The 14,830-nt window shown below is 28.0% G+C and overlaps 2 protein-coding genes across 2 annotated transcripts; both read left to right on the top strand.

The window, feature by feature from the left end:
* The first annotated feature begins 699 nt into the window (after positions 1-699).
* On the top strand, positions 700-2,458 carry Yippee (yippee zinc finger protein). Its single transcript, XM_086910509.1, has 2 exons — positions 700-1,136; positions 1,837-2,458. Exons 1-2 carry the CDS (start codon positions 976-978, stop codon positions 2,024-2,026), a joined length of 351 nt encoding a protein of 116 aa, XP_086766635.1. The 5' UTR covers positions 700-975; the 3' UTR covers positions 2,027-2,458.
* A 491-nt stretch (positions 2,459-2,949) lies between these two features.
* Positions 2,950-8,259, top strand: smg (sterile alpha motif domain containing protein 4 smaug). The gene is made up of 9 exons (XM_012483572.3): positions 2,950-3,110; positions 4,666-5,001; positions 5,074-5,392; positions 5,459-5,703; positions 5,792-5,902; positions 5,998-6,369; positions 6,461-6,620; positions 6,729-6,981; positions 7,064-8,259. Exons 2-9 carry the CDS (start codon positions 4,788-4,790, stop codon positions 7,229-7,231), a joined length of 1,842 nt encoding a protein of 613 aa, XP_012339026.1. The 5' UTR covers positions 2,950-3,110; positions 4,666-4,787; the 3' UTR covers positions 7,232-8,259.
* Positions 8,260-14,830: the final 6,571 nt, after the last annotated feature.

Genomic DNA, 14,830 nt, shown 5'->3' with positions numbered 1-14,830 from the left:
TTTTATACTTCTTTTAAGATATATATATAAAAAATATTTTGCACCAAGTATGGATATTTTTAACATAAATGCAAATGATAATGATCTCTATTAGCATTTAAATCAAACGAATATTTGATTAATAATCATATATTTATGGCATTTTCGTCATTTTCCAAAAATATATTATATTTATTCTATTTATTATATAATATATTATATTTATTCTATTTATTCCGTTTTATTTCTGTTTTATTGCTTTTATACTATATATAAGTATTTAAATATAAATTTCATTTCACAGTTTAGTGATTTTTAATGCTAAGGTTACAGAAATCTATCTTAATTAAATTTTATTTAATTCATATTACATTGTTCACAATATATTTATATTTTTATCAGTTTTAAAAATAATCAATTTTAATATATAAATGATTATTAATATGTATAAATTTACATAAAATTATATATAGATTATCAACATTATATTAAAGTCATTTCATAATTATTTATAACAAAAATAAATTAAATGTACAATCATTTTAATTTGAATTAGAAATACTATCGTATTTATCGTAATTATATAAAATTATATGATTATTATTTTAAAAAATGCTTTATTTTCGATTATTTATACTTTATCTGATAATTTTTAAAGTTTTGGCTATCAGTATTTATAACATTTATGAAATTTAAATAAACTTTTAAAATTAATTCATCTACAATTTTTATATTTTTAATCCCAATCTACAAGTTTAAAATTTTTATGAAAGTCGTACCATCTATAAATTTGAAATCTATGAATCATGATTAAAACTGCTTGACAAATTCAAACGTTGGATGCTATTATTGCGTAGTGTATGTATCGCACTGTAGTGACAACTACGTCAAGTTACATGACTTGCTCGTTTGTGTAAAGCGAAAGCTGATTGCTTGAATTGTCAATCGTTTTTATTCTACAATAAACACTTGGAAAGCGATTTACGATATTTCAGGATGGGCGTAATTTTCTTGGAACATATCGGAGGTACTCGTTTATTCTCTTGCGCTTCCTGTGACACTAATCTTACAAACAGAGGTCAGCTGATAAGCACGCGTTTTACGGGCGCTACAGGCCGTGCTTTTCTCTTTAACAAAGTCGTCAACTTAAATTACAGGTATTCGCGTTTTTCCTTTGTTCTATTAAATAAGATAGTATTAATCAAAGTAACATATATACACATATATAATAAATTTATGTTTATACTTTTATATTTTAAAAATTCTTGCGCTTGAATAACAAAGATTTATTAAGGTGAAATATTATAATTTCATATATCTAAAAAAATGGAAAAAAAGATAATTAATTTGAAACAAATATTGACTATTAATTGAAGAAAGATGTGTATAAGTAGATATAAAAGAAAAAAAAAATATAATATAATATATATAATAGTTTGTAAAATTAATTATAAAGATACAACATGGCGTCGTTTTTGTTTTGATATATTTCATAACAATAATATTATTTAGATATCATTAAAAGTATTAAAAATATCAAAAAAACATTGCAAGTTAAAAATTTTAGAAAATATAAAAAATATATCTTTTTAAAAAAATTTATTGATTTCAAACAAAAATAATTTCATCATATCATTAATCATTTAAATGTTATATGTAATAAATTTTATTTTATGTTGATTATATATTACCTTAGGTATATAATTTTTCTACTTATGCATATTTAGCTTTTTAACATTATTTAGCACACAGGATACCATTCATAAATGTACAAAATCTCAGAGAAATCGTACTAATGGAATAATCTTATGTAATTATTATCTATTCATAATTTAATTTGTCTACAATGATACACAGCGAGGTACAGGATAGAGTGATGTTGACGGGTCGTCACATGGTCCGAGATGTCAGCTGCAAAAACTGTGATGCTAAACTTGGGTGGGTGTATGAATTTGCAACAGACGATAATCAACGATACAAGGAAGGCCGTGTCATCCTGGAACGTGCTTTAGTCACAGAAAGCGATGGAATGGGCGATAATATTTAATACATTACAAGAAGTAGCACGTCATAGGATAAGAATACTTTATAGTCAATGTAAAATCAGTTGTTCTTTTTCTTAGTGTTCCTCATACATTTGGAATAATTGAAAATTGTTGTAAAGTGTATGATAATTTATATTTAATATTCAATATTTTTGTAAACATAAAACATACTTTATTTTATGGTATTACATATTTCTAATGATCAGCTATTATTTTTTTAAAGTTATTTTTCATTTAAACATGTATACCACGTTAAGTCTGATTTAAAATAAAGATTCAGTCGATTATTGTGTTAATACTTTTAATACATATATAGTATGATATTGTTCTTTTATATTAGAATTTATTGTATAGAAAAAATAAATATTAAATAAATAAAAAACATTGTAATACATAAATATATCAATAAAATTAATAAATCTCAATAAAATAAATGATGAATCATTTATTATAAATAAATAATCATATTTTAATCATTATGAGTTATGATTTAATAATAATAATGATATTTTTATCATTATCAGTTATGATAATAAATCATAAAATGCATTTATTAATAAGTTTAATTAGAAAATTATAGTATTTTAATAACTATTATATCATAATTTTTATTCGAAAAAAAAATACTTCTCGAAAATAATTTAATTAATTTAATTAATAAAATAAATTCAAATGAATTGTGAATTTACAAATATATAAATAATATATTTATAATTCCACAACATATATTATAATAGATATTAAATAAGTAAGTATATATTATTAATAGAAGCAAATTTAAGTAAATTTTAAAAACATGTAAAAAAGGTAAATAAAATGATCGACATATTTGAGACACAAATGAACCGCGCCCTAAACTGTTACGTGATTGGTTGTTACTATTCGGATAAAGACCAATAGTAGAGATGAAGTTCTGTAACGAGTTGCGACGACGAACCAGTGTGGTCACGTAAGCCCACCATACCGCATGGTGGATACATGTTTCCTTTAACTCGACGTTGTATAAAATGCTATAATTGTGTATTGTTGTTATTTTGCAAGGGACACAACGATCTTGTGGAGCAGCCACCTCCAGCCTTGCATACGGTAATTACACTAATATGTAGTTATATTATGTAGCCGTAGCGCGTTGACCGATTTGAACGTACAATTTGTTGTTTGCTGTTCGGCTCAATGGCCGAGTACTAGTCGCACAGTAGCAATATATTCGCGTTACGCTTATAAAATATTTCTTCTATTCATTTTGCAAGCATTCCAACATTTGATTACTTTTATATTTTTATTATGAAGAAGAATTAATATTTGCATATAAACGGATTTTTTTTATTCTCTTGTTTTTCTTTTTTTGTTCTTCGTCCTGTCCCCTCTACTGTATCCCATGCATACAAAGATACGCAGCGGTACCGATGAAAGCGACTCAAAGAATTCTATGAAAATACAAAATAAAATTTTATTAAGAAATGTTTAATTTTATTTCATGAAATTTTTTTGATGCTTAGTAAGATTTTTATATATCATCGTATTATTTCTGACTGTAAAAAGAATCATATCTTATCAATCGTTGTTAGAGACATATAAAGTCTCATACACGGTGCCATTGCACCGCCGAATGGATCGTAACAGGAAAGCTATAAATACACACGCATCGCGGGGTAAACAAACTTGACCTCAGTGGAATTCTTATCGATGTATCTACATGTCGATGCAATGTGTACAGATATTTTGAGGTTATGTTGGTCACTAAAATTCGTTAAATGTATGAAAATCAAGAAAATTTAATCATTTCATATAATAGAATAAATATATTTTTTTGAAAGAAATTAAAATAATATCTATAATATATTTGAATTGTAAATTGTCTTTAATTATAATAAGTTATTATAATTGTTTTTATATATAATACAGCTAGTTTTATATCTAAATAAAAACAAATAATCTAGTATAATAATTTTGTAAAAATAATTAATGTTAGATGTTAAGTTTGACTTATTTACTGCATACTTTCACTGTTCTAGAAAGTTGATATGTTAATTTATGTTAAATATTAATATCATAATATCAAATTTAAATGGTGGAATTATGAGCGATTAAAAAAAATATTGTATCAAATGAATAATTAAATTTTTAATCATAACTTTTTTTCTTACTTAAATATCAAGTTAAAAAAATTTAATTCTTATTTAATTTAATAACAAATATGTACATTTTTTAAAAAATATATTTTACTTAATTATGCTATTTTCGAAATAAATAAATTAAAATATATTACACATATATATATGTATTAATTATTGTGCATAAATAATATATTAATAATAAGTTATAAATTTATTCCTAATTAAAAATATTATATATATTCGTATTTAAAAATTTTATATATATATAAAAAAAATTTATATATATATATTATATTAATATTAATATAATATTTTATTAATAAATTTTAATTAATTAATTAAAGTATTAATTATTTAATTAATTAAAGTATATTAAAAATTTTTTTAAGTATTATATTTTGTTTTTAAATACCTAAATAATTGTTTTTAATATATATTAAATTTGCATGTAAGAAATGTTTATATATTAATTAGTAAATAAACATATGTGAAATATAAATATTATTAAATTTTATTGTCTACAGACTGCTGGCATATCCTAATTTTGCTTGAATATTGTTGGAACATAATTAAATCATAATCTATATAATCAAAAAGAAATTGGAGCTTCTACTATCTGCTCCTTAATATTAAAGCACTATTAAAAATGAAGTGGTCACCTGGTGCTTTATTCTGCGAACAAGTTGGTGAACTTACTCGAGTTTTCTCACAATGGAATGAATGTGAACAAACTGTGGTTTTATATGCACTACTTCGTCGTATTCCTGCAGTTCAAGCAAGGTTTCTTGCACAAGCAGTGCAGCATTCCTTGCACTCTGTTTCTGAATTGGACACACAGGAATTAAATGCCAATAATCCAGGTAATATTTATGATTAATATAAACATATTTATAATTAAAAGTACAAGTGATTTATTAAAAACTTTGTTGCAGCATTTATTAATTCATTACTCTCAGAATCAACTGAAGTTGCTATAAATCAACTTCTAACACATTTGCCATTATTAAGGCCTGGGAATATAGAGTGCAAACAATGCTACTTGGTAGCAATACCAGAATTAGTAAGCCACTGTGTAACTACAGGACAATATACTGAACAAACTCAACAACTTTTAAGTTATTGTTTGATTCATCCAGCTATAACTAGTCAAGATAGACGTTCTTTAACACAGTGGCTTCGGCATCTTGAAGAACGTATTAGTGGTACACCACCAATACATGGTCTTGAAGAGTATACTAATACTACTATTAGGTAAGTTATAAATATTTATATGATATTTATATTCGTTTATACAAATTTTATTTATTTTTATTTTAGATGGGATAATGCTTGGCAGCGAAATTCTAAACAGCAAAATGAACAAACAAATTTGTTTGGCACACAACCCGGTACTGCCTTCAATTTACAATTTCCGCCACCTGTAACTCGTCAGCGCCGATCGAACAGTTTAACACCACCCGTCGCTCCTCCTCATCATTTAGAAGTTGTTGATCGCACGAATAATGTAAATTGCACAACTAAACACAAGCCACGTAGTTTTAGCGTATCTGGAGATCATGCAAGTTAGTTTAATTTAAAGTTATTATATAAATGAAAAAATATCAGTTATATTTTTATTTTATTTGAATAATTGTTTTGATTTTTAAATAGGCAATCTTATTGGACTAGGCCCACTGAGTCCTCAAAGTTCTTGTGCAAGTAGCGGCAGCGAAGGACGTTTAGATGAAACATCTAATCGATCGCTAGCTAGTGGAATGAGAGGTAAATGAATATAAATCCAGTTTTTATCATTAATTTTCATCACTCACAATATGAAAAAGAAGAAAAGTTCGTAATATATGCTATTTATCTTTTAGACGTTCCATCGTGGCTTAAAACTTTGCGTCTTCATAAATATAGTTATTTATTTGTCACTCTTAGTTATGAAGAAATGCTACAATTAACTGAAGAACAATTAGCAGAACAGGGTGTGACGAAAGGGGCCAGACATAAATTAGCCCTTTCTATTGCAAAATTACAGCAGCGATATACAACACTTTTAAATTTAGAAAAAGACTTATTGCAACCAACGCGTGATAATACACAATCGGCTTCGTTTTTACAAGGACCAACAGTTCTGGTCAATACGATTGATGAATTAAAGACCATTTTAGCTACACCTATGAAACCAAGTCAGGAAAATGATCCTCAAGATATACCTGCTCAATTTACCAAAGTTCTTGGTAAATGTAAGTATATTTATTTTTATGATGTTTAATTTTTATAATATGGATAATAATAATAATAATATTTTAATAAATTGTTTCTTTTTTTTTCTAGTGTGTAGTCGATTGGCACTGGATAGCGTAGATGACGGTATTTTATGCGCTTGTATTAACATATTAGAAAAAGTATTGCAACACGATTGCTTTACTCCAAATCAAAAAGAAAAAATACAACAGTGGCGCAGTAGACTTGGAAATCCACGACCAACTCCAAAGTAAGAATGAAAAAGAATAATTTATCATTTTCTGTTACAAAAATTATAATTAAGATATAGAACAAATAAATAGACATATGATTAAAATTTGCATGATTATAATTTCAGATGGCAACATAATTACGGATATAATAATAGAAGGTATTGTAATCCACAGCAACACAATAGAAAACCAAGTTTAAACTTAGGACACATTCATAATACACACCCGCAAAACAATTCTTTTGTGGTTAGCACTCATAGAAACAGTATATCTACCCCATATTTACAAAATAATCAGAACCAAAGTGTAAATCAGAATACTTTACGTCCAGTTCACGCGACCAAAAAACGACCTAGTTTACAAGAATCTAGTTTACAGGTATGTATTTTATAAAATTAAATCGTATTTAAATGAGAATTTAAATGTTAAAAATAATCTTTTTTTCTTTCTTTAATTTTAGCAATTACAAAGAACATTACAGCGCACATACAGTGCACCAAGGGATCATTTTCTTAGTCCAAGTAGCAACAACGCATCTGAAACAACGGAACCAGAAATTAACTCTCGTCTTGAATCTCTTTGTTTAAGAATGACAGAACAAGCAATCGGTGGTTTCGGCGAGGCCTAATAATTTCTTCGTTTTTTTCGTTGACTGGATCTACACAGTAAGTCCTGTTAAAAAAAATTATATACATGTCCGAGCTCCGTTCTTTCAAAGCCGAAGGCTAGACTGACTTCCGTACATGTTGCGAATATGAAGAGATTCCACCAGCAGTGATAATGCTGACAAGTTGCACGTACAAACGTGCACACATTCTCACGCTTTAATAGCCCTACCAAATGAAATGTCTAATATTTGAGACATTACACCATAAGAACTCAGTTTTGTGACGTCAGAATGACGCGTGAAGAAAAACTAAAAAAAACTAAAAAAAAAACTAAAAAAAACTAAAAAAAAAAAAAAAAAAAAAAAATATTTTTTATTATATCCGATGCAATTATTATACTATTTAATTGAAACTGACAGAATTTGGCAAGCCAAATGCTATTAGGAAGATAGATTCTTTCCTTGACTAATTGCTGCATCTATATAAATGTATTATATAAAGAATATATATATGTATACACATATGATAGAATTTTACGGGAAGCGGATAAAAAAAAAAAAACGTATAACATATATTAAAAAGAAAAAAAAGGGGACGAAAAAGGTACACCACATTAATTGTGCGATGTTTGCAATATTATTATTTTTGTGTGTTATCCATTTCCGGAAATGGAATTTCTCTGATTTTAAGCGCCAGGACACATTATGTACTAATGTAATGTTATTCATTTTAACGAACTGACTGATTTTATTTCTTTTTAACATTACCATGATAATTATCTCTCCATTCTACTCTCTTATCACCACCGCCGCTATTGCTATCATTCAAAACTTTATTCCCTATTGCTATCGTTAATTATTATTCTGGCCGATAGCTATTCACCACATTATTATTATTATGATTATGATGTTCATCATTGTCTTTACTATTTGTCATATTATTATTATTATTATTATTATTATTATTATTATTATTATTATTATTAACATCATTATTATAGTTATTACTATAATTATTACTATATAAGCTCTTATTATCGCTTCTGTTACTACTATTTCTCTGGGTGACCACTAACATCATTATCAATATGCTTTCATGCTGTTGCTATTTTTACTCTCTTACCGTTACGGCTGTCTCTATTATTATCATCTATCAGCTATTACTATTACAACTATTCTATTACAAGTAGCCCTCACCAACTACTCTTACTATTATGAGTATTGCTAATAATACTATTATACTCTCTTTACTATCGCTGTATTATTACTGTATAATTCTCCTTAGAGAAAAGAAAAATTCATATTTAAAAATGAGAAGATTTTACACACAATATCACTTCGTTACATGTATTGAGAAGCAAAAAGAAAGGAAAAGACGAAGCATTATCACTATACACGTTTTAAATTCGCCTTCGCCATGCTGGAAAATGGAACAAAAGAACAAAAAACGACATAGCGGTGTGTATGCTTTGTAGTTTGCGCACAGATCTCGTGAGTCTTTACACTCATATACGAGGGAGAGAACCAGAGGGAGAGAGAGAGAGAGAGAGAGAGAGAAAGAGAAAGAGTTACCACGTATTATTCCTTCTTTTAAAGTCGCTGTTAAGACTTAAAAGCAGAAAGAAATGATAATGATAAAAACCTTAAGGGGAAAGAAAAAAGAAGAAATGGAAAAAAGAATATGAACGTTGGCAAGAAGATTATTAATAATAAATGGAGTTTTAAAGGCCTTAAAAATAAGGATATGCGTCCCTTGTTAACGAATGCTAAGAAAAAGGGTATAAGACTAAATAATTAAATGTACACATATAGCAAAATGCGTCGAGAAATGAGAGAACTGAAGAAATGAATTTGCATCATACTTTTATGATGTGACATCGAAATCTGTGGCTTTAAATTATAAGCATACATCATACTATTCTATAAATATGCACTTATTAGCACTTTAAACGTCGCGGAATAAAACGTAGCATAATATTTTTCGTGCAAGGAAGAGAGGAAGAGAGAGAGAGAGAGAGAGACAGAGAGAGAGAGAGAGAGAGAGAGAGAAAGAGAAAAAGATGAGAGAAAAGATTGATTGGGAAAAAGATGGAATCGAAGGTCATGAAAAATACGGAGAAGATTAAATTTAATAACTAAATATAATAGTATTAGCGATAAACTGATATAACGTATCGATAAACAATACGCGAAACAAGCAAACAAACAAACAAAAAAAAAAAAAAAAATATATAAACGAAAGACTGAACAATTCACGCGCCGTGAGCCGTGTGGTGAATTTCGGACGTTTTTGCATTCGTTTAATTCTCGAATGACAGCTGCACGGCCGCGTGAATAAAAACAATTGGAAGACTGCGGAAGGAAAAACCTGTCAAAATATTAAGAATTAGAGAACGAAGCGCGAGAGAAAAAAAAAAAAAAAAGAGAGAATGAAGAAGAAAGATCGAGTGAAAGAAAAATGGATGAAAGAGTGGGAGAATAAGAATAAACGCTTGCATGTGCGTGCGTGTGAGAGTATATATCATGTTAACGAAAGAGTAATTTGCTAGCTGTATATCTAGGTTGTAACAATTTATTCTAACGATTATACTCTTATTAGGATCATGAATCTACGTAATGGCGCGCGGTGATTTCTCAATTAATTAGTCTGAACGAGAAGGATCGTCTATGCGGAAAAGATTAATAGAGAAACGATTAATAATCGATATGATATTTTGCAGTGATCATTTGTTCCCCGCACATTTCTTTTCCCCTTTCTACAATTACGAGAGAGAAAGAAAAGAAAAAGAAAAAGAAAAAGAAAAAAAAAAAAAAAAGAATGGATTTTCATAGACAATTTGACATACAAGTTCATCGTATTCATAAATATACATATACACACGCGCGCGCACACACAATCATACATACATGCATACATAAATACACATAGACATTACGTATGCAATTAGAATCCCAGAAAATGTTTCGTACATACGTACAGAGAGAGAACAGAACATGTTTCATAATTTTTCAGGAGAGACGGTCAAAAGCTAGTCAAATGAAAATACACTTTCTAATTTCTACCAGTTTTAAATGTGTATAGATATTATTTGTACATTTAATTGCGTAAAACGAAAAAATGAAGAAAAATAGAGAGATAGAGAGATAGAGAGAAAGAGAGAGAGAGAGAGAGAAAAGATGAAAGCGAAGATGTATTAAACGCGCGATTTAGAAAATGGAAAAAAAAAAAAAAATGGTAAAAAAAATAGTAACGAAAAAATGAAAATGGTTGGAAAGATTGAAAGAAAATGAATAAAATGGATAAAGAAAAAAAAGAAATATGTACGACGACTTTTGCGTCAATGCATACAAAAAAAAAAAAAAAAAAAAAAAAAGCTGAAAGACTGCTTCCAAACGACTTCAGGAAACTCGTTCAACGTAGGATTTATTATTTCGTACTGAAACGCAGTATCTTAATAAACGCGATCGATTTTAAAAAGGGCAGGACCTGAACTAGGTAAGAAACGCAAAGAGATATTATCCGCATCGAGTGATCGTATATATATACACGATGTATTAAAAAAAAAAAAAAAAAAAAAAAAAAAAAACGAAAAGTAAGAAAAGATAAGAAGAAAGTGTAACGAAAGCGTGATTCTGCCAAAGATCGACGGCCGCTAGAACGATCACGAAATAAATGAACAAAGAAGAAGGGAAATAAAATCCGATACGTCTGTCGATATCTGCCTCTGTTTAGAGAAAAATATTTATCAAGATTCTAATGGAAATGAGCGAAGTGATATGATCGTTGCAATTTTGCATAGACGATACGATTTGATGTGAATTTCCAATAATGAGATCCGTATGCATTGCATTGTTAGAAATTTATCGAAAGGCATTGGCTGTAAACGAAATCACGTCCCTCATCTACATTGAATCTAATAATAATAACGAGACAAGGCAGATTATTATACATCACGCGTAGACGAGACACGAAGAAAACATTGCGCTTATAGTACTTATGCTGTCGTTATATATCGAGCCTACTGTTTCGTCGTAGATGAATTTCCACGAATTTCCTCATAATATATAATGTGGAATGAACTGGTACGGTGGAATCGATGGCTTTCGGCAGAAACACAGCTTATTGCGATTCGATAGCATCGAATGGATAAGAATTATATTCTTATTGTCGAAATTCGGAGGCTTTCGGGTGTAACCTTTTTGAAAGAACGATTTGTTAGCGTTACAAAATATTGTTAGTGCGTATAACGTACGTTGATATACTTAATGAAAAAAATTTTGTGTAAGTACTTTAACTACTTTTATGCTGCACAAGTGATTTCTCTTGAAAAATATATATTTTGAGAGAAAAAAAAAATTCTATAACTTCCATCTTTGTCTTTATATTTTTCACATTATTAATATATATATATATATATGTATTATTGTTGATCCTAATTTTAATACGTACTATTATAATGAAGAAGTATATAGAATGCGTTTGACTGTAGTCAAATATTGCAGCATAAAGGTTGATATTCCAATAAAATTGGAATATTAAAAAAAAAAATAATAATAATAAATAAATAAATAAAATAAATAAAAAAAATTAAAAACTACAATTTTTGAATCACCAAACAACATGATTCATGAAAACATGTAAAATGATACATGAGAGGTGACTTGAAGAGTTTCGATATATTTGATTAATTTCAATATTTAAACGTTCTGATTCAAAATTACACTACATTTCTTTCATTTAAGATATATTCATAACTTTTAGATTTCTAGCTACATAACTTGGTCAGTATGTCATGAAACTTCTGACAAAGTTAGTTGTGGCGTTAAAAAAAATTGTTCTTCCAAAAGTATTTTTTTAATCCGCGCAAAGTACTTCGATAATTTCGATTGGTAAGAATTCGGTTCGTAAAATTCCTGCGGAATCTTTTGTTTCAATCGAAGCTGTGGCAAATAATATCTCGTCACGTGATGCCTTTCGTTGCACGGGACTTGATGATCATTCAAACTATACTTATCCATTCGTTGCGTTTGCTTTTAATCCGCTTCAGAGAGGAGAACTCTCGTATCGCGCGGGGATAAGCGAGTTATTAGAACGCTATTGTAGCACAGGATATTCTCTTTGGCCGGATGCTTGCGTTTCAGGTGATCGACTACTTAGAACACATAGTAGTATATCAAGAAGCGCGAGAGAGAAAATGAGAGATAGAACGCGTAGCGAAGAACTCGAAAAAAACGAACATAATGGGAGGAAAAATTTCATTAACAGCGTATATATTAAAAAAAAAAAAAAAAAGGGAAAAAAAAAGAAAAAAAGAAAAAAAAGAAAAAAAAAAGGAAAAAGAACAAAAGCAAGTTTCCGGCCGAAATAAGCATCGTTGATGATAACCCAGATAGCAAAAAAGTGACCATCGACTGAGATTTGCTTCTATGAGAGAAGAGCTAAACAAACGAAGAAAAAAAAAAATAAAATAAATAAATAATGCGTTTTAGAATGTGTTTGTGAGGAACAGAAGTAGTTAGAAAAATAGAAAAACGATCTGTGTGTAATTATGGAATATAATGCCTCCTCGTCTCAGAGGGCTTTTGCTCTGTTTTAGGTGTGCTTTGGCCGGCAAACGTGACCATTCGACACCGTTATTTAACAAATCCATATATTTCGATATTTTATTCTCGTAATGCGTTTATCTTTATCCACTATTTAGCTATATCTTATCGATTGCATTCGATTCGGTCGTATTATGCATTACGGTTCGAATTGCAGAATATTTTCCTGATTTTGTTTTCTTTTTTTCTTTTTAATTCTTTTTTTTTTTTTTTTTTAACCCTGTCGCGAAAATAGGATACAAATAATTATGCGTATGTAACGAGTCGAATGAGATCGATCGGTCAAGTAGGAAATTTTTAGACGAATCGTTTAGCGAATCGTAAAACAAATATCTACATCATTGGGATATTAAGATGAAAATAAAAAGAGTCCGTAAATGATAACGTTAACGATAGATGCATCAAAGATAAATTTTTTAATCCACCTATTTATTAAAGGAGGATTCCATTTGAGACTGATATGTTGCGTTTTGGCCAAAGAATACCTTTGCTATACACGGCGCCTTCTGTTAATTATTAAGAGACGTAGCTTTTGAATTGTCAGATTGCTAACTGGGATATTTTAGTCACGTAAGCTGGATAACTTGTAAAAATGCAATTTTTGTACTGTTATAACGTTAAATAGACGAAGGTATACTGACGTTGTAGCGTGAAAGAACATTTTTCAATAAAAAATTTTTCATACGCAAATAATGTTTTTTTTTTTCTTTTTCAACAACATCATGATCAAATTTTATATAATATTTATATATAAATATAAATATTTTTATTTCAACTTCAATTTAACATAAAAGAATGATACAAGTAAATAAAATTATTTACTGAAGAAAAAAAGGTATCGTTATCATAGTTCTCTAAATGATATTTATTTGATACATTTCGAAGTTTGTGAACTCGTATAGAGACAATTCTGTTTTGCGATTTAGTCACAAAGAATACAGTAAATGTTAGCACATTACCGTCATATAATATCAATATTTAGACCTGCTTCGATATTGTCGGAGGTCGTATTTAAACAAGATGTTTCATTTGATGAATTTTTTTCAATAGCACGGACATTAGGTACATATACACGTAGACTTATTGTTAATAATATAACAGCGCATTTCCAGATTGCATCTGCTTCTTAAAATACCAAATATTCGAGAAATTTATTTTATATCTTTGAATCGTCTCGTCTCAAAAATTCATTCTTTGTAAAACACTTTTTGTCATCAATCTCCTTTCATATAGTTGAGTTAACGTGCGTTTTCGTATCTAGTATAAGTAACTACATAATAGTAATAATAAATACTTATCATCTACTTAAAATGCATAAAGTATAATAAGTTCAAAGGACAAAGTGTATGCTTGCAACTCCTGTCCTTCATTGAGAATTGCGTTGATGTTATATTGACTTTTTGTTATCGAAGACTGGACCAATATAATTTTATTACATTATAAATATTATGACTATTATAATGAAATGGTAAGTTAATATCTTGTTCATGTAGTTTGTAGCGAGTAATATATGTTTGATTTATTAATTGTGAAATAAATATCTCCTGCATGTTGCTTTAAATGATTTTAGATACATAATTCTGTTTGTGAAATTATTTTACAAAAATCTTAAAAACAAGTTATAGTAAACATTATAAAATATAGCAATTTATTTAAAACAAAATTAGTTTCTTTTTAATAAATATTTTTTAATAATCTTAATTATCTTCATCAAAATTATTTATCTAATATCGTGATTGACATTTTTATAAAGAAAATGTTATTTTAAATTTAATCATTTTGCTTGAGAAAGATTTTTGTTTAGATTCTTGTTTTTGATTGGATTTATTCATAAGAAATGAGTATTAAATGAGAATTAAAAATTATATAAAATACAACAGGAAGTTAAATATAAAGAATTCATATATCATAATACAAAAAAATATATTTTAAAGTAGATTAAAAAAATTAAGTAGTTGTTCAAAATTTTCAACTTTATCACTTTTATATCATAAATAAAAAGCAGAATATTTTACA

The sequence above is a fragment of the Apis florea genome, unplaced genomic scaffold (assembly GCF_048593485.1).
Source record: "Apis florea isolate Af1SG1 unplaced genomic scaffold, ASM4859348v1 contig_3193_pilon, whole genome shotgun sequence".
NCBI lineage: Eukaryota > Metazoa > Arthropoda > Insecta > Hymenoptera > Apidae > Apis > Apis florea.
This window is presented reverse-complemented; position numbering and strand designations above follow the sequence as displayed.